At 42.3% G+C, this 23,648-nt stretch overlaps 1 protein-coding gene across 9 annotated transcripts in view; it reads left to right on the top strand.

Annotated features, from left to right (window-relative positions):
- Positions 1-23,108, top strand: part of sorbs2 (sorbin and SH3 domain containing 2) — a 47,299-nt gene extending 24,191 nt beyond the window's left edge. For 4 of the 9 annotated variants that reach the window (XM_022738117.1, XM_022738110.1, XM_022738119.1 and 1 more), the window contains 17 exons: positions 487-662; positions 2,777-2,843; positions 3,775-3,825; positions 3,929-4,145; positions 4,376-4,490; positions 7,190-7,261; positions 8,964-9,020; positions 9,758-9,807; positions 10,921-11,096; positions 14,284-14,363; positions 14,631-14,728; positions 15,150-15,264; positions 15,392-15,520; positions 16,089-16,283; positions 19,724-19,761; positions 19,882-19,988; positions 21,305-23,108. In XM_022738117.1, the coding sequence (XP_022593838.1) occupies positions 487-662; positions 2,777-2,843; positions 3,775-3,825; positions 3,929-4,145; positions 4,376-4,490; positions 7,190-7,261; positions 8,964-9,020; positions 9,758-9,807; positions 10,921-11,096; positions 14,284-14,363; positions 14,631-14,728; positions 15,150-15,264; positions 15,392-15,520; positions 16,089-16,283; positions 19,724-19,761; positions 19,882-19,988; positions 21,305-21,366 (1,805 nt within the window). In that variant the 3' untranslated portion in view covers positions 21,367-23,108. The remainder of the gene's footprint in view (positions 1-486; positions 663-2,776; positions 2,844-3,774; positions 3,826-3,928; positions 4,146-4,375; positions 4,491-7,189; positions 7,262-8,963; positions 9,021-9,757; positions 9,808-10,920; positions 11,097-14,283; positions 14,364-14,630; positions 14,729-15,149; positions 15,265-15,391; positions 15,521-16,088; positions 16,284-19,723; positions 19,762-19,881; positions 19,989-21,304) is intronic. The other 5 variants (XM_022738118.1, XM_022738112.1, XM_022738113.1 and 2 more) reach the window with 4 other exon arrangements.
- Positions 23,109-23,648: the final 540 nt, after the last annotated feature.

Here is a 23,648-nt window from a genome sequence, read left to right as displayed (position 1 = left end):
TTCTCACCAATAAGACATGCTTCAAATAATCCAAATGCATGACTAGTGAAGTCATTACACTGCATTGCAAATAAACAACAAATACAGAACTAATTAAATCCAGACCTTCTACCTTTACCTGAGAAAAATAAAACTTTATTCCCTCTGTGTCATATTAATGTGCTTTACTCTGAAGTTGAAAGTGCTTAGAATTTCAAGAATGTGTAAATCTATTAAGCACCACTCAAGGGATCTTTGTGAATTAATCTCAGTGTTGGCATGGAAATGATTTTGTAAAATCTCATTTTATCATCGTTCCATATTAATTGAAGAGTTAAGGGAAATAGATTTATTTACAGTCACTTGCTGTGTAAGGTTTACAAAATATAATATCTTTATCCATCAGTAAAAGACAGAAGAATTCAACATGGAGGGTATATTTCTGATTATTTTTAGGGCTAACTGACAAGCCTTTCTCTCGTCTCTCCTCTTCCCTCTTCTATCTAGAGGGCACCGAGTGTGTCACTAGGGAGTCTGTGGTGTCGGGCCACACCAGCGTCAGCAGCACCGTGCCCATCGCCCGCTTCTCAGAAGAAGAAAAAAGGGTTTCTGTCATTAAAGCCCCTCATTATGAAGGCATCGGCCCCGTGGACGAGTCCGGCATCCCTATCGCCATCCGCACGGTGAGGTCAATCACACACTACAACTAAACACATTGGTTTGCAGCAGCAGACTGACTCAGTTAGGTGCTGTAGTGGAGCAGAGGGGTGTCTTTAGACCCATTTCTGTTGTCTTGATATGCGATCAGGCTCATGAGAGGGGAATACTTTCAGCTGTCAGCAGCTTTTGAGCCAATATTAAAAGCCCTTTCTCTCACTCACACTATCTCTGTGTCTCTTTTACTCTCTCCTCTGTGTGCTAGTTATAAAGAGCTCAGACAAGGTCTTTGCTTCAGTGCTGCAAAGTCCTTGATACTTACTTGTCAAAGTGTGTGCATTTGTGTCCGTGTTATCTCTGTTAAGGCTGCTCATGTATTAACACTTCACTCGGTTATCCATTTCTTGTAGAGCGACATTTAAAGGCAGAAACGCTAAACTACAGGATGAGAGAAAGACAAACAGGAAGAATGAGAGATGGGCAATAAAAGCAAAGAGAAAAGGTGAAAAGGGAAAAGAAGCAGGAAAGGGAAAAAAAACAGATGCTCCTTATTGTGAGCAGACAAACATTTTTGTGGCCACTCTGTTTGGTAACCGTGGAGAGTGAAGTGGTAATTGGACTGTGCCAGTGGTACATGCACAGTCACACACACTCCTTCACTGTGGAAGCAAAATACCTCTTCTCTGACCAGAATCCAGACACTGTTTAGTGCTACTGAATAAAGAGCGGATTAAGTCTCTCTGCCATTTGATAGCTCTTTTTTGAAGTGGCTATTAGATCTATACTGTATACACAAAGACACACATACCAGGGTTTCTCCAGGATTTTCCAGGCACAGAACCAGAGCGTCAAACTTTTTGTTTTTGTAGCAACACAGCTTCCTCTACGCTATGAAACCAAATCTGCTGGAATTGATTTCTGAGAGGAGGCACGATCACATCACACACATTCATATGAAAACAGACTGCCGTAGTAGTTGAACAAGTGACTGATGGCATCGTTGTTGTTTTTTTTCAGGGCTATGTGGTTATATGTTTGGATATTATGGCATTGTATATGCTGAGAATGTTTAAAAGTTAAATTTGCAATATTCAAATTATGAGAATGATGAGGAAGCATTCTGTGTTGTTTCACTTCTTTGTTGTTAGAAAGCAGAGAAAATGTCATTAACTCACTGAAGAGCATAAAAAAACAAGTCAAATAATAAGAAAAAAAATGGCATCAATTAAACATAATTAACATCTATATTTCTCTTCAAGTCAAGAGAACAAATTCTCAGGTGAGGCATAATCATGAGGGAGATTTAAATCAAATCATTAGTCGACGATGTGGACCATGAGGGAGCCATAGGAAGAGAGGGACACGGAGAGGCCTCCACCCACAAACTACTTCACCTGCACTGTGTGATCAGAACGAGGAGGATGAGGGAGAAATTAGGATTCTATCATCCATTCTTGTGTTTTGCCAACTGATATCCAAACACATATCCTACTTTAATTTGGCTGCGTGAGTTACTACAATACATGAGTTAACGGTCAAATGTGATTTTATATGATGAATAACTGGGTTGATTATGTAAAGTTATATGTTCTATCCTGAGTTCCAGATGACTGTTATATTTCACTATATTTTCACTAGCAAAAATGTTTGATATAAAAGTACTTGAAAATGACTTTTTGAACATACGTATATTCAGCATATAACAAGAAGATGCAGGATTAGAACTAAATTTTACTAGGATATGTGTGAGAGAACCATGCAAGCCACCTTTCAGACTTGTCGTGTGGTGAAAATGATTCTTGATACAATTATGTATCTTTGATCAGAAAAAGAGGATGTAGTCATCCTCATGTCATCCTAAAGTCTTTCACTGAACAAGCTTGATCGACATTTCCTAAAAACACAATATACAGTGTGTTGTGCAATAAATGAAGCTTTGTAAAGAATTTATTCACGTCTCAGCATAATTTCTCTTTGGGTGAAATATGGATGTCTAGAAAGGCTGATAGTGTGTTTTTTCTCTGCTCAGTAATGTTCTATAAAACAGTGGGAACCCTTTCCAGTTTCTGACTTAAGTTATCCAGTTTCATGCTGCATTTTCATGGCACACAAATCTTTATGATTATTTCTCTCTCCCCAGACGGTGGATAGGCCTAAGGATTGGTATAAAACTATGTTCAAACAGATCCACAAGGTTCACAAAGCAGGTAAGTCTCCACCGAATCAGTGAAAGGCAGAAATGGCTCATTATTTGATGTGATTTGATTGTCACATTATGAGTGGAACTCGTCATGCATGCATGCTGCTTGTACGCGTGTGTGTATCTGTGTGTATCTGTGTGAGTCTTAGCATACTGGTTCTTGTTAAACTGAAAGACCCCGAAGAACCTCAGAGCCAGAACTCATTAGATGCGAGCAAGAGAGTCTGGAGAGGAGGAGGTTATTGAGAGAAACCTCTAATAGACACAGAGCTGTCCTGGGAAATCTGCTCTAATTTTGTGGCCTTGACAGAATCACACAGTCAGTACAAGGCTTGTTTGTTCTAAGCTGCTCAGGCTGCTTCTACTGCAGCGCACACACAAACACACGCACACTCTCACATAGAGAGACTATTTCATGACGATGTGTGCCTCAAAAACATCCACAGGCTTGTGATGGTCTCTTTGATGCGTCTCAGAATTCCCGAAGCTCCCTGAATATTCACATCGTCTAGTGGATTTATAAAGCAATACTTCAGTCCCACACAAATTCTGTCATTCGTACTGTAGTACTGAAAGGTCTTTCTAAAGGTGTGTAGTTTCTTTTGTTTGCAGACAACAGCAGCTTTGGTTAGATGCAGACGCTGCTTCTGTGGAGTACGATCTCCCATCTTAAAGCTCAAAAAACGACATAATAGAAAAACAGTTGTTTGAAAGCAGCTGAGCTTGTGGATGGGCAGAGGAGAAGTGGATTGTGCTGCCTGGGTGGTTTTGATACTTTCCACTGTGAAAAATGGTTGCTATTGGAAATTACTTTGTAACTGACTTTATTTAAGCTGACTGAAGCTGCTGTTCTCCCTGAGGAGGAAACTACACAGCTATGTACCATACAGTATGTCTGTGCATGTATCCCAATCAGCTTTTGTTCCTTTCTTCCACAGATGATGACTATTCTGACACATACAATGCAACATATGCTGTCATAAACAACGGTGAGACCTGCTTCATGTGTAACAAAAGTTTCATACAGTAACATTTGTCTCCTCCTCTCTGGCTCGCTCTACCTTATGACCTCCCCTCCTGTCCTGTCCTTAGCAGACGACTACAGCCTGTCGTCCACCGCCACCATGGCCCACCCAGCTCCCCGCACACATACGTACAGGCCACTATCCAAGAGCCCCTCAGACAACGGAGGGCACCTGGGGCCTCGGGAGCCTTCCCCGTCCCCTGTACCCCCACCACCTCCACCCATGCCATCCCTCCTGCAGCTGAGGGCCAGAGATAGCGAACGCGAAAAGGACTCCCCAGACATGTAGGAGGAGCTTATCTCTTTTATGTCATCATGTCATCTTTAATCAATCAAATACAAAATTTAAATGGCTCTCTGAAACCTATAAATGTGAATTAATTATATTTGTATTCATTCATCATGTACTTTTAACCTTATAATTCACATTATTCTGTGGCAAATGATTATAAACAATTCAGATTAGAAATTTAACTAAGATTGTTTCTGCTTGTGTCGTGTTTTTCTTGCACCAGGAATGAATGGGGTCCCCCCGACAGGAAAGTGGACACACGAAAGTACCGCGCAGAGCCTAAGAGTATTTTTGAATACGAGCCTGGGAAGTCCTCTATTCTGGAGCACGAAAGACCAGTGAGTGTGTTTAAAATATGTTCTTTCACTTGATTATAATGAATTCTAATAATTTTACTGTCAGAATCCAGTAAAAGATCGCTAGTCATTATCACTTTACTGCCTTCCTTCATGTTTGATTAACCTGTGAGGCCTGTAGGAACTAAATCTTGATCCAGCTCGGGCTGTAAAAATGATTTTATATAACATTAAGAAGACTTTATATTTGCGTCCCTAGCTGGCTTCACACCAATGTCTTGGAGGAATATTCAAATAACTGATGTTTTTTTGTTTTTTTTTATATAATAACACTTGTAAAAGATTAATTCTCTTGTTCTGAAAATGTCTATTTCTGAAGAGGCGAACAACTAAACATTAAGCAACTTGAAGGGAAATAACACGGCTGAGATGGAGCTACAAAGAATTGAGAGGAGTCACAGAGATACATTTACCTTCCTAACTGGTTACTGTAATCTTTGTAGACATGACTGCGTTAATAATATGTTTTTTTTGCAGACTTGTTTCTATCAGAGACAGTGTAGGCATTAAAAAGCAAAGGTTCCCAGTGCCACATCCTCCAGGGACTGTACTGTACTGGCTGTTCACTCTGCGGGGTGAATGACAAAGCAGACAGCAGAGATAATTACTGTGTAGAGGGAGGGCAGCAATAACAGACATGAGGTATCTGAGAGAAGGACAGGATAATGGAGAATGCGTTCTAGATGAGGCAGAACAGTAAAAAGAAAAGCTTTTTGTAAAGGTTTCACAGATGTTTAATGTGATGACTGCAGAGAGTGCTCTCAGGGCAATAATGCATGAGTCAGCCCCTGATAGACAGAGGCAATAAAAGGAGAAAGCTGTAGGAAGTAGAAGTGAACCCACGCTGGCTAATCTGCCGTCTGAGATTTCTTATGTTGTCGTTTTTTCTCCACTCTCCAAGGTAAGAAATGGCAACTGACAAACCAACCTTTATGGTGGTGTCCATTTGGGCAATTATGAGCCATAGGAAACAAGAGACAATCAGTTTTCTTTAGCTTCTTCTTTTTTCTGTGTGTATATACAGCAGTTGTGTGACTGGCAGTCTATGCTGCAGGCCTCACTTTTCTTTTTTTTTTTTTTTACTGGATGACTCATTTGTCTCAAAGCTAAATTCTCTTTTTAGCAAGAGAGATGTAACACTAAAACACCTACATAACATCTCCTGGCAGTGTTTCATTTGGCATGAAAAATTCAGTCTCCATGTGGGGACGGGGGTTAGAAAGAGCAGACAGAGTAGTGAAGCACTGCATCATCTCTCCAGTTAAAATAAGAGTAAGAATAAAACTCTCGTCTGTAGTGCACGCCGAAGTGTGCAAATGGAAACAAATAGAGAAAGCTGTGCTTGTCGAAGTTTAAACAAGAAATGAGTAGATGATTAACTTGCTGCACAGCAGTAACCACTGTTTTGGCTTACCTGCCTGTTTCACTGGATGTAAATACCTATAATTTATTGCTGGTTGATTTGATATGAAAATTGTTCTCTCTGTGAGACAAAGAAAGAGCTGGGTGTTGGAATCCCTCACGTGACATTAGCAGAGATGAACTTCTGCTTCCTTAAGGCAGTTTGTCTATAGTTAACTGCAGGGCATTTTTTCAGCCTTGGATGCCTTATCATACCAGTTCTTAACTCCAAAAGAAATATTTGTACGTCTGCCCTTATGAGACACGATGTGGATTTAAGAAAAAAAAAATACAGTAATTTTCCTATTGAGAAATATGACCTGCTAACTGACAGTTTAGTTATTTTTCATGCTGTCGTTGCTTGATGTTTTACCTGTTCTCTAAGTGACAGAAGTACACAACAGATCAAAAAACATAGTATGTTGAGTCTGATAATGTTGTTCATGTTATGATTAAGAAAATATGTTACACTGCAGCAGTGTGAGGCCGTTGGATCAGTCGGCTGGCTGACTGTGATACAATGCTGCTGCAACCAATGTAGAAGTGAAACCTAACCTCATGTGAATAACCCCGAATGTCTTCTCCTGGCACTTCTATGAGATGTGCCCCTTCTTCCTCTTCTTAAATATAATGGGCTCACCTAGTAAAAAAAAAATTATCTTTTCGCTGCCACTCTGAAATACAGTGTTTAGTGTGCCATCCACTGAGCCTGCACAGAGGTGTGGGTAATAAGGTTTGGTGTTGAATATGTAATGTTCAAAGTAACATGCAGTCACCTGTGCAAGGCAGCAGTAATGGGATTCTGTCCTGGAATCAGCGGCCTTGTCATTTTTTTATGCATGTGAAATTAATGAATATCAATTCAAAAGAGCCAAGGCGTATAAATTGTGTGTCTCTTCAGTCCAAGAGTGGCAAGTGACTGTGCATATTAGATTATTTGGCATATGCAAGTTCAATTATTTTATGATGATATAGCGCTATTGTACACTGCCTAATACAGACTCTAGTTTGCATTTCTAAAGTTTTCAAATTACCATCCAACCAAAAATTTCTCATTAGTATTTGTCAGTAGTAAATGGGTTTTGCATCATCACTTTTGTCCCCATTAGCCAGTCTAAATCTTCATTCTGATTCATCCTGTGCCCATCTCCCTGTGCCACCTTTGCCCATTCCTAACCATGAGGTCCATGTCTCTCTTTGTGTGTGTGACTTCTTTCCACACTTGCTGTCCTCTGTCTTTTCTTCTGTCTCCTCTCTCTGTCACTGTCGTGCTTTCCCAGACCTATGATGACATAGATTTAGAGAACGAGCCTTGGTATAAGTTCTTTTCCGAGCTGGAGTTTGGGCGGCCGGTAAGTCAGGGCCATAGCTACTCCCTCAACCACAATCCTGCCATAGGCATACACCCACTTCGTCCACCCCACCCAGGATTTTTTTTTTTTATGTATATATGTCTCCACCAATAGACTGGGTGGGGTTAGTTGTTTGGGCATGTGGTACTTGTTGGGTGCTGTGACCCCCTCCCCCTTCCCCCACCCTTGTGACAGGCTGTGTTATGTCTTTGCGTTGCTGGGTTTTTTGGTCTGGTGGCTAGCAGGCACTGAAAAGTTCACACGCAAACCTGGACATTTTTATTTAAGTTGGTTCATTGCATCGATTTTTGCCCCCAAATTAGCAGGGAAATACAGTAGGTTAAAAAGCTGCGTGCTCCAGATGCTTTAAATGACCTGATTTTTGGCTGGTAGAACTGCACTGACCAATCAGTCAACATTAATAAATAAGCAGTAGATGAGTTTCCTATTGATGAATATTATCCTTTTGTTCTGATTAACAATCGAAGTCTGTGCAGTTTATTCAGCATCGTTTGCACATGCTAATCTGTGTATCAATTAATCAGATTTTTATTTAGTCTGTCATTCATGTGATCATTTCCTGCTAGTATTTTGTTTATCTTCATATTCGGAAGTATGGGGGAATGCTCTGTATATCTACAAGCTGAATGGCTTTAGTGCCCTCTGCTGGATGTGAGTGGTAATAACGTCCTGGTGGCTCAGGGCAGGGATTGCCTCTAGCCGCAGATCTGGGATCAAATTACCCCAACCTGGCTGATTTACAAAGTGTCATGAGGACATGCCTCTGTTCATGCCAGAGCATGACGCAAGGTGATGACTGGGCTTATTCGAAATGTTCAGGTGCAAATGTCACATGTGGAGCTGGCATGACTTTGTGTCTTCCAGAGTCATGTTGGGCTGTGTGTTGAGATTTCTACCTGCAATATTCTGAATGTTTCACAGCACTGAATAAGCCTTTAGAGTGTAGATGGATTCCCTCCATGCACTGCCTGGTCCAGCAGGGACAGAATCTCACAGTATGTTCCGTGTTTGAGTGTTTATTGAGGTGACAAGTCACACGTTTTGACCGACTGAGTGAATAGTAGTTCATCTGCACTAGTAAACCAGCACTAAATCACAGCATTTGAGAGTGCAATTCATTGCTCTCTCAAATAAACACAACACTGCAGCTTGTGCTTCACTTGGCTTTCTGCTTTACAGCTTGCTGTCACACTCTGCATGTGTGTGTGGTACACGGGCACATTTCTGTGTGTGTGTTTATTTGTGTGTGGTATAAAGGGTGATGTAGTAGGCCTTATTTATTTTGGCATCCTTACACTGTAGTATAATGTTGAACATTTGAGATTAGTGTAGAAATAAAGCACTGACAGAAGGTGTTAGAATGTGCATATGAACGCGCGTGTTGATGTGCAGGTGTGTGCTTGTGTTTGTAAGTGAAAGCGTGTTGGTGCGTATAGATTGTGTGCACATGTGTGCATTGTACCTGCAAATCACATGTGCAACCTTTGTGAACTAGTCAATCTCTGGTTACTCAGATTCTCTAACGGGTGTCACTCTCTCCACATGTTTCTTGTTTTGTTTTTTTGCTTTCTCCCCATGATGTCACCACTGCTTCTCCTCCTTCACCTCATCTTCACCTTCCTCCTATTCCTCCTCCTCTCCTCCTCCTCTTCCTGCTCACTGCTGCTGCTTGGGGCTCAAGCCTCCTAAAAAACGGCTGGATTATAATCCAGACATCTCCGCTCGCCAGCACATTGAGGTAATCTCACATTCATGAGTGTTACAATCGTTTTTTTAATCTCACAATTTCTAACCAAAGATAGGAATCAAAATTTATATTGTTCAGCAAAATGTAACTTATTATTGCTTAAAGTGAGTGTCCAGCCATCCACTGCAAGATGAGTGTGCTGTTGTTTTGTGAAGGCTGTTGAACATGTAGCTTTGAAATGCTATCCATGTTTTTTGCTTGGACTTGTATGGAGACCTGCTCGTTAAACTGTGCAGAAAGAAAATATTATGGTCTAGATTTTTTTAGCTCAAAACATAATGTACTGGAAATCTTTTTCTGTCGTAACGTTTTCAACGCTACTGTGTGATTTGATGGTTAGCATTTCCTCCGGCAGACCTTTGCCTTTAAAGGGCATCGAACATTCTTTACCACTAAGACTCATTCCAGCTGATCCATGCCAGGTTTTGCAGGGCAACATTTGCCCCCTGAGCTCCGCTCATAATATCATTTGCTGTATCACCTTTACCATCATCCTCCAGAGCAGCCAGAGAGAGAGCAGAAATTTATCTTCAGCATTTACACCGGTAGGCCTCTTCGCAGTCAGGTGTGCCATGTGGAACCAGCATCCATCGCACCTTACGCTGGGGGAGTGTTTTGAGTGTAGCACAGCAACAACCGCATGCAGGCTGTGCATTGTGAGCTGCTCTGCCTCGAGTCTTTGTTCTTGCGGAGCTCACTTTTCTCTTTTGTTGTCTGCCCTATTTCAGACATCCCTGCCCATCGCTCCTGCTGACAAGGCTCCGGAGAGACCTGCGAGGTAACCTCTGTTTCTTTTATTTTCCTCTGCATCACCCTCATCCCCCTCCCCCACCCTCTCCACAGCAGTGGCCCTTGTTGTGATTCAGCACAGAATCAAAACTGTGCGCTTTCTTGCCCCGTCTCCGGTGCAAATAGCCTCTGTGGCTGCTATTAGTGATGGTTTGCAAGGATTAGTGTTAGTCTTTATTTGCTTTTGTCACTAAAGGCAGGGTACTTTGCAACTCCCTCTCTCTGAGCCAGAATAAATTAACCCAGCACATCTATTGATTCTGCCCTTCACCTCCTATCCTTCCCTCAACCCCCCCTCTTCCTCCTCTCATCCTGCTCCCTTTCATCAATGGCCTGCTTATTCAGTCCCATTTTCCTCGGTGAAAAGAAAGGGCAGAAATGGGATGTGATGAATAGGCCATTTAATTCATGGAAGTGACATTCAGCCTGTTTGTTCTGAATAGAAAACCCACTGTTTTTTTGACATTTTGAATAAGAAAAGTTGCGGTAACTCTGGTGTCTCCCTTTGGGAATTCTGTCCAAAAATCATCTAGTGATATATTTAGTTACTTGGACAATCCTTCGCTCCCTTCCATAGAAGACGGTTGCCAGTATAGCATAGTATAGCCCCGCGAATGCAAGGTCGGGCTTTCCGGACATGGTTATAGAATCAGGATTTTAGCAATTCAGAGCAGGAGCTTGGAAATGGCTGGGAAATGACTGCTAGTTAACATGTAGTCTAAATGGGATATGTGTCAGGCACTATTTCCTAACTAGACACAGAAAAACCTGTAAATGAGAACAGCTTTACTGGGAATTTGGCTGAATTAAAATACTGTATGTGCAAGCACAGAGAGGAGGAGAGAAGCAAACAGATACAGGGCTACTGACACTAGGCAGAGTGAATATACAATGCAGTCCAGCATATGCTAGGTTTTGTCCTAGTCTTGTTATACTTTGGTCTGTACTGGGTTTGTAAGTCCCGATGACGCAGGAAATTTAGTAAATACAATGTACCCGCATGACATTTATGGTGTGTGAATTCAATGGGTCTATTGCAAACTGCATTCACCAGTGTATGCTGTTCTGAAAGCACTTCTGTTAATGTCTGACTGCGTTACAGTGCTGCCAGCGACTACAGGAAGAGAAGGAAGTCAGAGCCGTCAAGTTCCCAAGTGAATGCTCAGTCTCAGAGCAGAGCTGCCACTTCCCCTAAACCAGTGGATGCCTACAGACCCAGCAGCAGCCTAAAGAAACCTGTCGTTCGTTCCTCACCTTCCTCACCCTCCAGAGCCAAAGGTAGACACACATACAAACACTCACTTGATGTTTTTTCTCTATATTTTTCTCTTTTCCCTTGTTTTCCCCAGACTGTCATATACGTATGTGAACTACACTTACCACGTTGCCAGAAAATGAAAGATTTGTTGTCATTTGTTGTGTTTTTCATGCTATAATGTCCCTCTGGTGTCGCCATAAGTTTCCTTGAATGGTGTTGGTGGAAGTCTGAAGAAAAAAACATCAAATCATCTTTTTTTCCCCACTGTATTTTCTCTTCTTATTCTTCTCCCTCTCCCCAGCTCCTCCATCTCTTTTGCTGGGTATTATTGCTTAATGTGCTTTCCTCCTTCTCTTTCACCACGCTGCTTTCTATCGGACATCTGAAAGGTGGGGACGCATGCAACATGTATTCAAACAGTTTGACCTCCCCAGGTCCTTATCAGCGCCCCTATCTGCCCCCTGTCCCCTCTGACCCTGACCATTGCGATGAGGACGCCAGCCAGGAAGGCAGCTCCTCCTCCAAGCAGTCTGTCTGTTGTAAGAACAGTTGGCAGACAAAACGCCAAGATGCTGAGAGATGGAGCAGTGTGGAGGAGGTGCCACGCTCCCCTGTCAAGCTGAAGTCACGCAGCTGTGATGACTTACTCAATGATGGGCATTCTGGCTCAGGTGCGCGCAACGCCACCCGCTCAGAAAGTGCTGGGTCACTGGTGTGTGATGGGAATCCCTCAGGTTCAGCTGGATCCTCTTCCACTCGCTCATTGCCACGACCCCACCGGCGACGGGCACACGATTCACCGGGCTTTCTCCAGCTCTATCGTAAAATGCACCAGATTGACAGAGCTCAGCTCATCCCATCTGAAGTCATCCGCTCGGTCCGTGCACGCATCCTGGAGCTGGAGCGCCAGCCTCACCTGCATCGGCATCGCCTCTCTCCGTGGACACCCTCTTGGGGCATGGAGGTGCCACGCGATATGGTGCCAAACCGCATTTCTGAATATGAGCGCCTTATTCAGAAGTCCAAATCCATGCCCAACTTGGGTGATAGTGAGGTCCCCTCAGGCACTACCACACCAGGCGGCTCATCGTCTCGAGCCAGCAGTGGTGGTGGTGGTACACCCTGTTTTCCAAAGCGGCGTTTTTCCATAGAATCTTTATTAGAAGAAGACAACAACGGCAACAGTGGAGCAGTACCTCACACCATGGATCACTTGCATCGACCTCGTAGCCCGCCTGAGGGCCAACCTCGTGGACCAGAGCCTGGCCATGGGCGGTCCTTTCCTGCTCCTCCTGTCCCTCAAGGCCCGCGAGCCAACCCAGACTACTCTGACAGCGAACAAGACGCTGTTGCTTCAGACCTCAGTGACTTCATCCAGGTGGAGGGCTCCTCGTTTTGCAGTGAGAGTGACTTTGACCATTGCTCACTAACCTCCTCTGAGAGCTTGTACGGCTCTTCCACCCTCCACCACCACCACCTCCGTCATCACCACCATCACCACCACCACCACCACCCTGGTCACCAAAATCTAGGCCAGAGCCAGGGCTACCAACACCGGCACCTCATCAGCACCTGCAAAGGCCGCTGCCCGGCCTCTTATACTCGTTTCACGACCATGCTTCGCCATGAGAGAGAGCGAGCACGGCAGGAGCACCAGAGACCTTCACAGCAGAGCAGTAACGGTAATTCCCAAATCCAGAGCTCACAGTCCCAGCAAGCGATGTCCAAGCTGGCCTTCCTGGTCAGCCCAGTGCCTTTCCGCAGGAAAAAGGGCTCACCACCTACCTCTAGAAGAATCAGTGGTGGCGGAGGTCGAGGTAGCAGACCGAAGTCCAAACAGGCCATTTATGAAGCACTAGATGCAGCCTTGAGAGACATATATGAGCACATTCAAGCAGAGAGAGGCCACAGAGGCACTAGGGCACCTGATGATAGCATCCTGAGGAGAATACTGGCCGAACTGCTGCCTAACGTGCCTGAGCGAAGCTCCTCATTGCGGGGGAGGAGGGGGTGCTGGCACGGGGGTCACTCCTCTGCATCTTTGTACCCAGATGGAAGCCCCACCGGGTTCGCCTCATACAGAGAGGATCCCTCCACACCACAGCTACAGTCACCACAGCTACAGTCACCAGTCAGTGCCTGTTACGGACGCCACTCGGACACCTCAAACAATAACGAATATGGAGAGGAGCAGGGCAATGGAAATGGTCTCTGTTATTCAGGTGGAGATGGTACACATATCACACCTTAAGTATGTGCATGTACACTTTGTCATGTAGCCAGTCATACCTACACATCGTTTTTTTTCTATACAAACATACATGCATACTGTACATACATAATCAAAATATGCATCCACATACATTTAATGTCTCCATCAGTATTGCCTGCACTTGCCCTATTCCCCTTGTTGTTCAGTCAGTACACCCATTACTGTGCCTTTTTATATATTCATATGGCCTTCAGTGGGACATGGTTACCATAAATTCTCAAGTAGAACTTGATTCTTCCATTCAGTGCAAAGTTAATGTCCTGCTGATGTTTCACATCAGTGGTCTGCCAGGAAAATGGCAGGATTATGTCATTTGAGTTGCTGGAAGGCTTTTAAATTGAAGCCTGTTCAGGAAATGTTGAGTTTGAGTGACAGTACCTTAATGCTGAATGAAACAATGGCAAAATACGAACAATTAATGAAATGTACTTATAAAACAGCAGCGACCTGGTTTTCTCTGCAATTGAGGTAAATGAATATTTGAGAATTTACGGCATCCTACTGGAGTATATAAATGTGAATATTCCTCTGTTTTTAATTTGAGTTTTGTCCTGGCTGTATTATTTGTCTGTTTTGCAGGTTGATTCCTGGAGCCATCTTCTTGTCCCACAACCATTTTCTTTACCTCAAGCCATTTGCTTTTATGTTTGTAAATGGTTTAATCATAATTCTTTTGGGCTGTATTCTCCTTGTTTCATTTTGAAGGACTGCATGTGTGTCTTTGTGTCGTATTGTGGGATAAGTCCACTTATTTTGTTTTTCCTATGAAATGGAAATAAAACACTTTCATTCCCTCATTTACCTGTTGGAATGGCGTCATCACTGTACCATTCAGTACCTTCCCAAAGAACATGTATTGTGAGCATGCACATGGCATGATTGTAATTACTATGGTAACTCCTGTGACCTTTGTCATGTGTCTCTACCAATCACAGACCAGGATGTCTCAAGGAGTTATTCCACCATGGATGGACGCCACACACCCCAGAGTAGAAGACCTACTCCTGACAGAGAGGTACAGCATTAGCACGAGCTGGATAAATATGTAGTTTGTGCTTGTGTAACATATTAGAGTCCACTTGAATAAGGTGTAAATGAATGATGATTGTTTGGCTCCATAATAATATTTCAGATTAAAGCTCAACAAGCTAATATTTTTTTGTCTTCAGTTTTACAGTACCACAGCACAATCAAATTCATTCTCATAAACATTAAGAAGCTTTATGTCATGTTATACCTGGTAATGCTTGCCGGCTTTTTTTCTCTCACTCTCATCTCCTAGGTCTCCCATAAACAGATGACACAACTTATTCTGTTCTCTCTCCTCCATCAGAAACAGCCCGCGAGAGCCATTTATGATTTTAAGGCACAAACAGCTAAGTGAGTAGAGGAAATTCTCAGCGCACGCACAACAAAGGACAGCTTTTCTGCATGAATGTCTAACAGCACATCAACACATCTCGACTCACTGCTTTAAATGTTATTGTTTCAGATTGTTAAGCATTTCTTGCGTAAAGTTTCTTTTGCTTTCTGAGACAGCTTTATTGTCATTGATCTTACAGCTACACTTGGATGGCTTTAACTGATTTATTTTTTAGTTTTTAAATGTGTGCATGAGTTGAGCTGATTTCTGCTGTGCTGCATCTCACTCTGTTGTTGTTTAGAGGCTGACATTCTGTAGCTGATGCTGTTTAATGAAATAAGCTCTGCTTGTGTCTTGTTTAGTTCACATCTTCCTTATGCCCATGCAGTAGATCAGAGATGCATGCAAAGATACTTTAATGATATGACTGTGTCACAGGGAGCTGACATTTAAAAAAGGTGATGCAGTGAACATCATCAGGCAGATAGACAACAACTGGTATGAAGGAGAGCACCGTGGACGGGTGGGGATATTCCCCATATCGTATGTAGAGGTAAATGCACAACTGATGCATGAATCTGTACGTTGGTCCTGTATATGTGTGAGTGCACCATTTCTCTGTTTGTATCTAAATGTATTGAATACACTCATTTGTTTACACCATGTTCACGCACACACAGAAGATGCCGTCCACAGAGAAGCAGCAGCCGATCCGTCCTCCTCCGCCAGCACATGTCAGAGAGATCGGAGAGGCAGTGGCACGCTACAACTTCAATGCTGACACCAATGTGGAGTTGTCTCTCAGAAAGGTATTGTTTGTGCATATGCGTAAATGGCAGCATGCAACATGACTTTTCACATGCTGGAAATACCTAATTATAGGGTAAAAATCTTGTCTACAATTTTGGTATTGAGAGGTTGTATAAACTGTTTTCTGAGGTTATAGATTAGCGTGTAGTCTCTCAATCGAACATGAAACATGAATAAAACATGAAAACCAGGAATTATACGGTTTCCGCCGTAGGATGTTTTTATATTTGCAGTATTTTGGATAGAGGTATTACTGTGGACCTCAGTTTGTTACAACAGTGCTGTATCTAGAGCTGAAATGGTTGATTAATTAATCAATTGAGAGAAAATTAATTGGAAACAGTTTTGATAATTTATTCATTGTTGAAGTTATTTTTAAGCGAGTGGTTTGAGATTCTCAAATGGGAATTGTTGCTGGTTTTGGTCTTAGTCTTCTATAATAGATAATTGGATGTCTTTGGATTTTGTACTGTGGAACAAAATAAACAATTTAATCGATTGTGATAGTGTGATTGTCATAACTCCAGTTAAAAAGCATGTGTATGCGTGTGTGTGTGTTGTGTGTAGGGAGAGAGAGTGATTTTGATAAGACAGGTGGATCAGAACTGGTACGAGGGGAAGATCCCAGACACAACCAAACAGGGCATCTTTCCTGTGTCCTATGTTGACATCGTCAAGCGCTCCCCGTCCAAGAGCTCCGCCCACCACATAGATCCACATGTTCACCCTGGCAACAGGACACCAAGCAGCACACCCATCAAGGTAGGGCAATCACTACAATGTGGTAACAGCACAATACAATACAATAAACTAATACAAAAGAGTTACAGATTTATAATTAGCAATTTGTTTTACATTTAAAACAAGAAAAACACTAAAAAAACACAAGAAATAATTTTAGGTTATTTTGTATATTGAATAGTAGTGTTTGTAACCAACAGTATAAATCAAACAAACGTTTTTCATCCTGAAAAAGTAAATTGTGGTTTAAAAAAAAGTCAAGCAAAATTATTTATGTGTATTAAGTTAATAAGTAAATGCATCATCTGCATAAAGGAGTAAAAACAGTATTAATAGTCTGTCAAACACACACACAAAACACACACTGTACCTCTCTGTGAAAGTTTGACAAATCACACTCTGTTCCTTCCTCTTCACTTTATCTTCATGGAGCCTTTCTACCATCTACCTCCATCCTCTACCACCCATGACCTCCCCTCCCCTCACCCCTCGTTGAGAAGGCTTGACCTGCAAGCAATCACCGACGAGTGGCTTTCCCTCACAATGGTCCCATCAGCGTCCACTCCAGCTCACTCCTTCACCACCACCCCTGTACCGCCCACTCCTCCCCCTCTTCCACCTGACCTCACACTTTTCCAAAAGGCTCCGGAGCCTAAGACACCCTCACCGTCACCTTCTCCTTCACCTGCACCAACACAAAGAAGCTTCGCTCTTCCACAGAACGCCACCTTTTAAAGAAGGAAGGCTCAGTTTAGGTCACACTCCAGCTGCTCTGCCTTTCTCCCAACCTCCTCCTCCTCTTCCTCCTCCTCCTTCTTCTCCACCTCCTCCTGCCCCTCATGTGTCACTCACCTCTCCACCGCCTGACTCTTCTCTGCGATACAACAGCAGCAAGGGTTTCACTGAAACAGCCCAAATGTTGCGCATTGCTAAGCCAGAGGTTTTGTCCTGCACAGCAGGACCCGAGCCAATAAAACCACTCACACAAACTCCACAGTGGCACAAGTCCACTGCACCAGTAAACAAAAGCAGCAAATCCCCCGACATTGAGCTGCGAGTAAAAGACCCTTATGACGAGCTGTTGTCTATGATCCTGGATGGTTCTACCAGTAAAGACAATGTTGACTTTTCAAGATTGTCTCCGATAGATTCCCCACCAGCTACACCAACCAATGAATCCCAGAGCAGGTTTAAGCTAAAAGACAACGAATCCCATCAGCCAGCTGGGAAACCCCAAGCTGTCACTCCAGCCAGCGAACCAGCAGGCAGCGTTCGGCTAGAGGTGCTATTTCACAAGCCTGTGACGATGGAGCCGCTGTCCGTCTCCTGGGGAGAGCAGCCAAAGACTCTGAATGATGATGAACCAGTCGAGTTTCAAAGGCCACCGTCGGTTAAGGGGAAGGGATATACTGAGTTGTTCATTGAGGAAGAGGATGAAGCTTTAGAAGAGAAAGAGGAAGATGTTAGAGTTTTTAATGAAAGACTCAGTCCACAGGTAGAGCATGGTGTGAGCTGCATCTGCTGAGGGACATGGAGGAAAATAATTTTGGTTATAGGTGGTTGTGGTTTTTTTAGTTTTTTGGGGGCCCCCATCCACAGCAGTGAGAGTGACTTCGAGCAGAGTGAAACTCTTTAGTGAGCAGCTAGTGAGTAGGATTTGTACATAAAAGTGGGTCAACAGATAATGTTAAGGGTTTTTAATATAGTTAAGTTAAATGGTTAAGTACTGAGAGCAGTGATTACTAATTTTGTTCAGAAGATTAATGAAAACACTAGTTAGCTTGATTTATTGCTATAGATGGTTATTGATTAACAGGCAAGAAAACTTTGTTCAAGTCATACTGTACAACTGTGATATTTTATTTCATTTTTAAATATCACACACTATGATTTTTTTTTCTTATAGTGTATATATATCTGAGTGTGTGTGTTTATTTAATTTTCCGTCTAAAATCTTTTCCTCCACGTTCTCTCTGGGCTTTAGTTGAATACAGCCATGACAGCATTAAAGGATTTAGCGTCATGTGTTTCAGCTTCACTATTGATGTGTTTGTCATTGCCTCCATAGGCTGATGTCTCTCCTTCCACCCTGACACGACTTTCTCACCCCGGCTTCTCCTCACCCTGCATACCACCTCCTCTGACCTCCACACCTCCCCCTGCTTCTTCTTCTTCTACCTCTTCTTTTCCTTCTCCTTCATCTTCTTCCCCACGCTCACAACAGCATGATCCTAACACCACCCCTCCATCTCCCCCTTGCTCCCCTCGGCCCCCATCCCTTCCTCACCTCACAACATCACCCCTGCCTCCAGTCTCTCCCCTTCCACCTGCCTCACCACCTCCCCTCCACTCCTCTCACCCCTCTCCAAACGTTCTCCCACAGCGCTCTGTCTCTCAGCCATCAAGCTCTCCCTGTCCTTCTCGTCCGCTCGCATCCTGCCCCGACTCACAGTCGCCTTGTCCCTTTCCCACCCTGTCTCCGCCTGAACCCGCCTCTCCTCCCCTCACTACTCCTCGCTCTCCCCCGACTCCCCCCACTGTACCCCATCCAGGACATAGGTCTTCCAAGGTGAAGGTAAAGCTAGAATGTGGAGATGATGGCATTGATGTTGATCACATTTTTGGTGACAAAAACCTGATAATACCCTTCGTTATCTGAGAAACTGTAAGGGGCATTTTTTTTGTATTTTACAGACTTTTTATAAACTAAACAATTAATCAAAATATATTTACAGATTTATCAATATTGAAATAATGATTAATTGCAACCCTAACTGAGACTACCATGTGTTTTGTACACTAACATTCAGTGCACACTAACATGAACTGCTCTGTGATAATTTTGGCCGGAGAATATTCTTGAATTAGTGTGTGTTGCTCGTGTTGGTTATAGTGCTGTGTGGCCAGGAGGATTTTCATTGGCATCATCGTGTTGCCGGATGATGTTTTGCAGCATGTCATTAGCCTTCAGTGCGTGTGTCCAGCTCATAGTTAAACGTTGCTGACTTGGTTGCTGTTGAAGATTATAGATGTGTTGCTTCTGGTCTTTTTGCCTGTTAAGCAGGATCCAGTTGTTGGTGGTAAACCTCCTCGTAGCCCCATCTTGTCCCGGAGGTCCTATCTGTCACCCATTAGAGGTCGAAGGGTAGGGGGGCATGTCTTCACTCAACCACGCTCTCGCTGTACTCTTGTCTCTGTGCAGGGAGGCAATATTCAGAGATAACCATATCATTCATGACTGATCATCACATATTCTGTAACATGCATGCTGAAGTACGTTGTTTTTCTAAGTACAGTGTAAGAAAAGGAGAAATTGTAGAACGAGTAAGAACATCACACAAGTGTTTCTGTTCAGAATCCTCAACCCTAAACTAAAATCCTAAACTACAGCTCCACAAATGCCACAGTTTGATTTACTGTCTGTTTGTGTTTCTCTCTTTCTCTCTCTCTCTCTGACTCAGCGATTAGTACAGGATGCACTCCATGGTGGAGGAGACCCGTAAGTGATATTTGTAATCATTAATACCACGATTATCCTTAAAGTTTCCTCTCAGCAGATGTGAAGTATGTAGATAAAGAGTCATGGACCTCAGCTCACAATCAGTTTTTTCCAACACAGATACCAGGCCCTGTACAACTACATGCCTCGCAACGAGGACGAGCTGGAGCTGAGGGAGGGAGACATTGTTGACGTGATGGAGAAGTGTGATGATGGCTGGTTTGTTGGTAAGAGGAGGGAATACATCAACTTGGACTTGTTAATTAAAAATGGAGGCTTGTTTTTTGCCTGTCAGAAAAATCTTTCAGTTACTGCTACTGCATATCTTAAAACATTATCTTCACTGTGAACATCAAAATGTGCTAACATATACATGACGGACCTGCAGAGAGGAGGTACGTAAATTAATGTCTCTTCTGCAGACGTCTCCTATAAACAAGAAGATGCCGCAGATGCAATGAAAATGACACATACAAGGGATTTGTAGCTGTCAATATACAGTACTTACACACTGTGCATAGAATAAATGTATAGGAAGACACAAATACAACACAGCAAGCAAACATAAACGTATAACCAGAGGTAGACAACAGTAACAAAGTACTCAAGTGCTGCACTGTACAGTTTTACAGTACGTGAGTGCTTGTAATGCCAGTTGTTAGCAGTTCCACCAAACATCATAGATTTTTTTATTTAAATTGAGAAAATGTTTGAAGTGGAAAGAAGTAAAAATATTTCAAAAGAAAAGCAAAGAATGGAGAAGGGTCCAATAAATGAAACTAGGTTTGTGTAGCCTAACTTTGTTTTCTTCCCTACGCCTTTAATTATCATACAACCCCTCAGATTTACCTGAGCCACCAAACTGAACTCAAACTGTACATAAAGTAGATAAAAGTAGCTCCACCTCACCCAGCTGTGACGGTGAAATGCTACTTATATTGTTGCATCAGTATTAACAATCAATAATGTATCATGTAATTATATATGAACCACAGAGGCTGTTTTTCTATGGAATGGGATCTTTTGATACCAAATATATTTGGTTGATAACACTAATGCAGTTAAGTAACATTTGAAAAGCCTTTGGGCCTTTGTAATGGAGTATTTTTGCATTGTTGTGTTAAGTATGATGAATGAAACTACATTTACAGTAAAGTACACTGGTCAAATTGATACTGTGTATTTACAGGGTTTGTGGTGAGGGCGCAGTTGGCTCTGACAGAGAAGTATTTTGCAGATATCCACAGAGACCACTAGATGGCAGTGTGGTCCCACCACACATTTGTTAACATGACTGTCAGTTTCAGTTTGATAACCCCGGGACTCTTGGTCATGCTAACCTTTACATTCTTCTACAGTAAACTTTACCCTGTAAAAATGTTTTCAAGTGTTTCATTTTGAGTGTGATTCCAACTCATTGAGGCCTTATTTCCAGACTGCAGTGAGCCGGAATAGAGTTAGTGCCAGCTACTGCTACTGCCAGGTATCAGCCAGCGTTTAAAGCACTGTCCATCTCACCCCCTATCTCTCTCTGTCTCTGAAGGGACCTCTCGAAGGAACAAGTTGTTTGGAACCTTCCCTGGAAACTACGTGAAGCAGCTATAATGATGATTCCAGACTCCGCCCCAGCCCCCGCCCCTTTCTGTGACACGTTCATCGCCGCTCGGCACAGCACCTGCAGGACCCCACCCCCCCGCCCCCGCCCCCCTCTAACAGTGGTCCACAGGGACCTGTCGCACATTTATGTGTTTGAGTGTTATGTGTGGCTCATCAGCTTCACACAGACAGAACATTTAGCTCTAACTAGCCATCTTTAATGGAAGACTTCTATAAAATGATGTTGTTTTTTTAAACGTTATCTTTTTATCCTTATTTTTCTATCATGGAGAACCCAAACTTTGTGCTCCAGTCAGTGACCTTTAACTTTTGACAGTGATGGAATGACATTAAAGGAACTTTGCAAACGCTCATTGATAGTGGACAGTGCAAGGCAGTGATGCTTTTCTCTGTGTTTCAACTGTTTAAGGGCAGTAAGATCACCACCATCACCTTTTTCTTGTATTTTCCGGCAGTATCTGTAACTTTAAAACACTTGTTACATTTCATTTCAGTGTTCAATTACAAACATTCACAGACATTCGGTGCATAGAGAGCTGCACAAACAGTATTTTGTCAGCAGGCCTGTTGTATGAACTGTGTTGTATGTCAGGTAAAAGGAGTTCCTTCCCATAGTTACATGTGGAACAGACTGTGCATGTATCAATGTTATGTGTTACCCAATGTATTGATCGGTTGGTAAGAATTTAGGAATATTATGATTCATAATCAAGCAGTTATTTCAAACATTGCAAATGAGGAAGTGGAAGAAATATTATTGACACTGTTCTACTTGCTGTCTAAACCTAATACATTAGTATACATAAGTATAAGATTAGAAAACACCAATATTTTCAACTTGTTCTTCATCTTCACACTAGAATTGATGCACTTTAACAAAATTTTAACACAAATTTGTGTTTGTTTTATTTCAGATTTCACTTCAGATTTTGTACACTAGACGTTACTGTGACATTTGGGGCTTTTTGGGGATATTGGTCAAGTGTGGGAAGTGTATGCAAAAAGGTTAACAACCTTTTAGGTATTATATTTATTAGAGGGCAAACGCTGGTCACACTATGTGATAAGATTATTTTAGGAAGGATGGAAAAACATGTTGCTTTTTAACACATTCTAACAGCAGCAAACTCACATTTGAATGGATTGTTATTTTATTGTCAAGTATCATTGTCCAGATAAGTGCTGAGACTGAGGAATAACATGAGAGTTGATGGGCTATTTGGAATTACCAGATGTCATGTTGTGTTATGTTGAATTTATTTAAGTCAGATACAGGATGAGACAGGATTTGATCAAAAGCTTCAGTCGTGTAAGTTTTTCCACTTGACTTTGGTGGCTTCTTTTAACCCTGTTGTCAGAGTGAATAGGTAGTGTGTCACTGTTCATGTGTTTATATACTATTTGGAATTATCTGCAATTTCCATCTTAGCTCGTCATGCTCAGTGAATATGATCTTTTTTTTTTTTTCTCATTTTGTGTTTCACAAAGGATGAACACTGACAACAAAACAAATGTTAAAGCACCTTAAAATATATTTTGTTTTTATCATTCATTGTCCTTCATGTCACCCCCTGTCATCCACTATTTCAGATGGCGTGAATCCACTTTGTGTGTGCGTGTGTGTGTGTGTGTGTGTGTCTGTGGTGTTTTTGTAAGCCTTTTGTATGAGAGCTGTAAAATGGCCAACATCCACTTGCTTTATAAAGTCGGCTTTTTCTCACCCACCATCACATTTGGTTTCCTCTCCTTCTTTCTTCACGTTTTCGTCATCAGTGGTGCTAATTTCCACTTTTTTGACAGCTGTTATAGCCAGGCACATAGGTCTTTTTCTCTCTCTCTCTCTCTCTCTCTCTCTCTCTCCAGTTATTTGTTGTTTTAGGAGTCAGTGACATATTTAAACTGAAGTTACTGTAGGTAGATTGAGTAGAGTTGGTGATTGCTGCCTTACATCCAACTCACTTATTTAATAGCCATGTATATGTAAACCTCTTCTGTGATGCAAAAAATTCATTTATGCATATGTAGTTTAGAAAACATCAGGAAGGTGTGTGACAGTGTGCACATAAACTCTACAGAGCTAAAACATTCAGTAAGTCTTTGATACAACAATAGGAACAGATTTGGACTGAACACATTAATTTGGCTCCTGATATGTTTATACATGTAATTGAAAATGTAAATCTTATATGTTATTCATGTTAATATCAAATTCAATGCACACTCTTGGACCTAAGTATTTCTACAATATCTTAGCATTTGTTGGATGATTT

This window comes from Seriola dumerili, unplaced genomic scaffold, assembly GCF_002260705.1.
Source record: "Seriola dumerili isolate Sdu_G_001 unplaced genomic scaffold, Sdu_1.0 BDQW01000035.1, whole genome shotgun sequence".
Taxonomy (NCBI): domain Eukaryota; kingdom Metazoa; phylum Chordata; class Actinopteri; order Carangiformes; family Carangidae; genus Seriola; species Seriola dumerili.
Note: the sequence above shows the minus strand (reverse complement) of the source record. Positions and strands in the feature narration are given on the sequence as shown.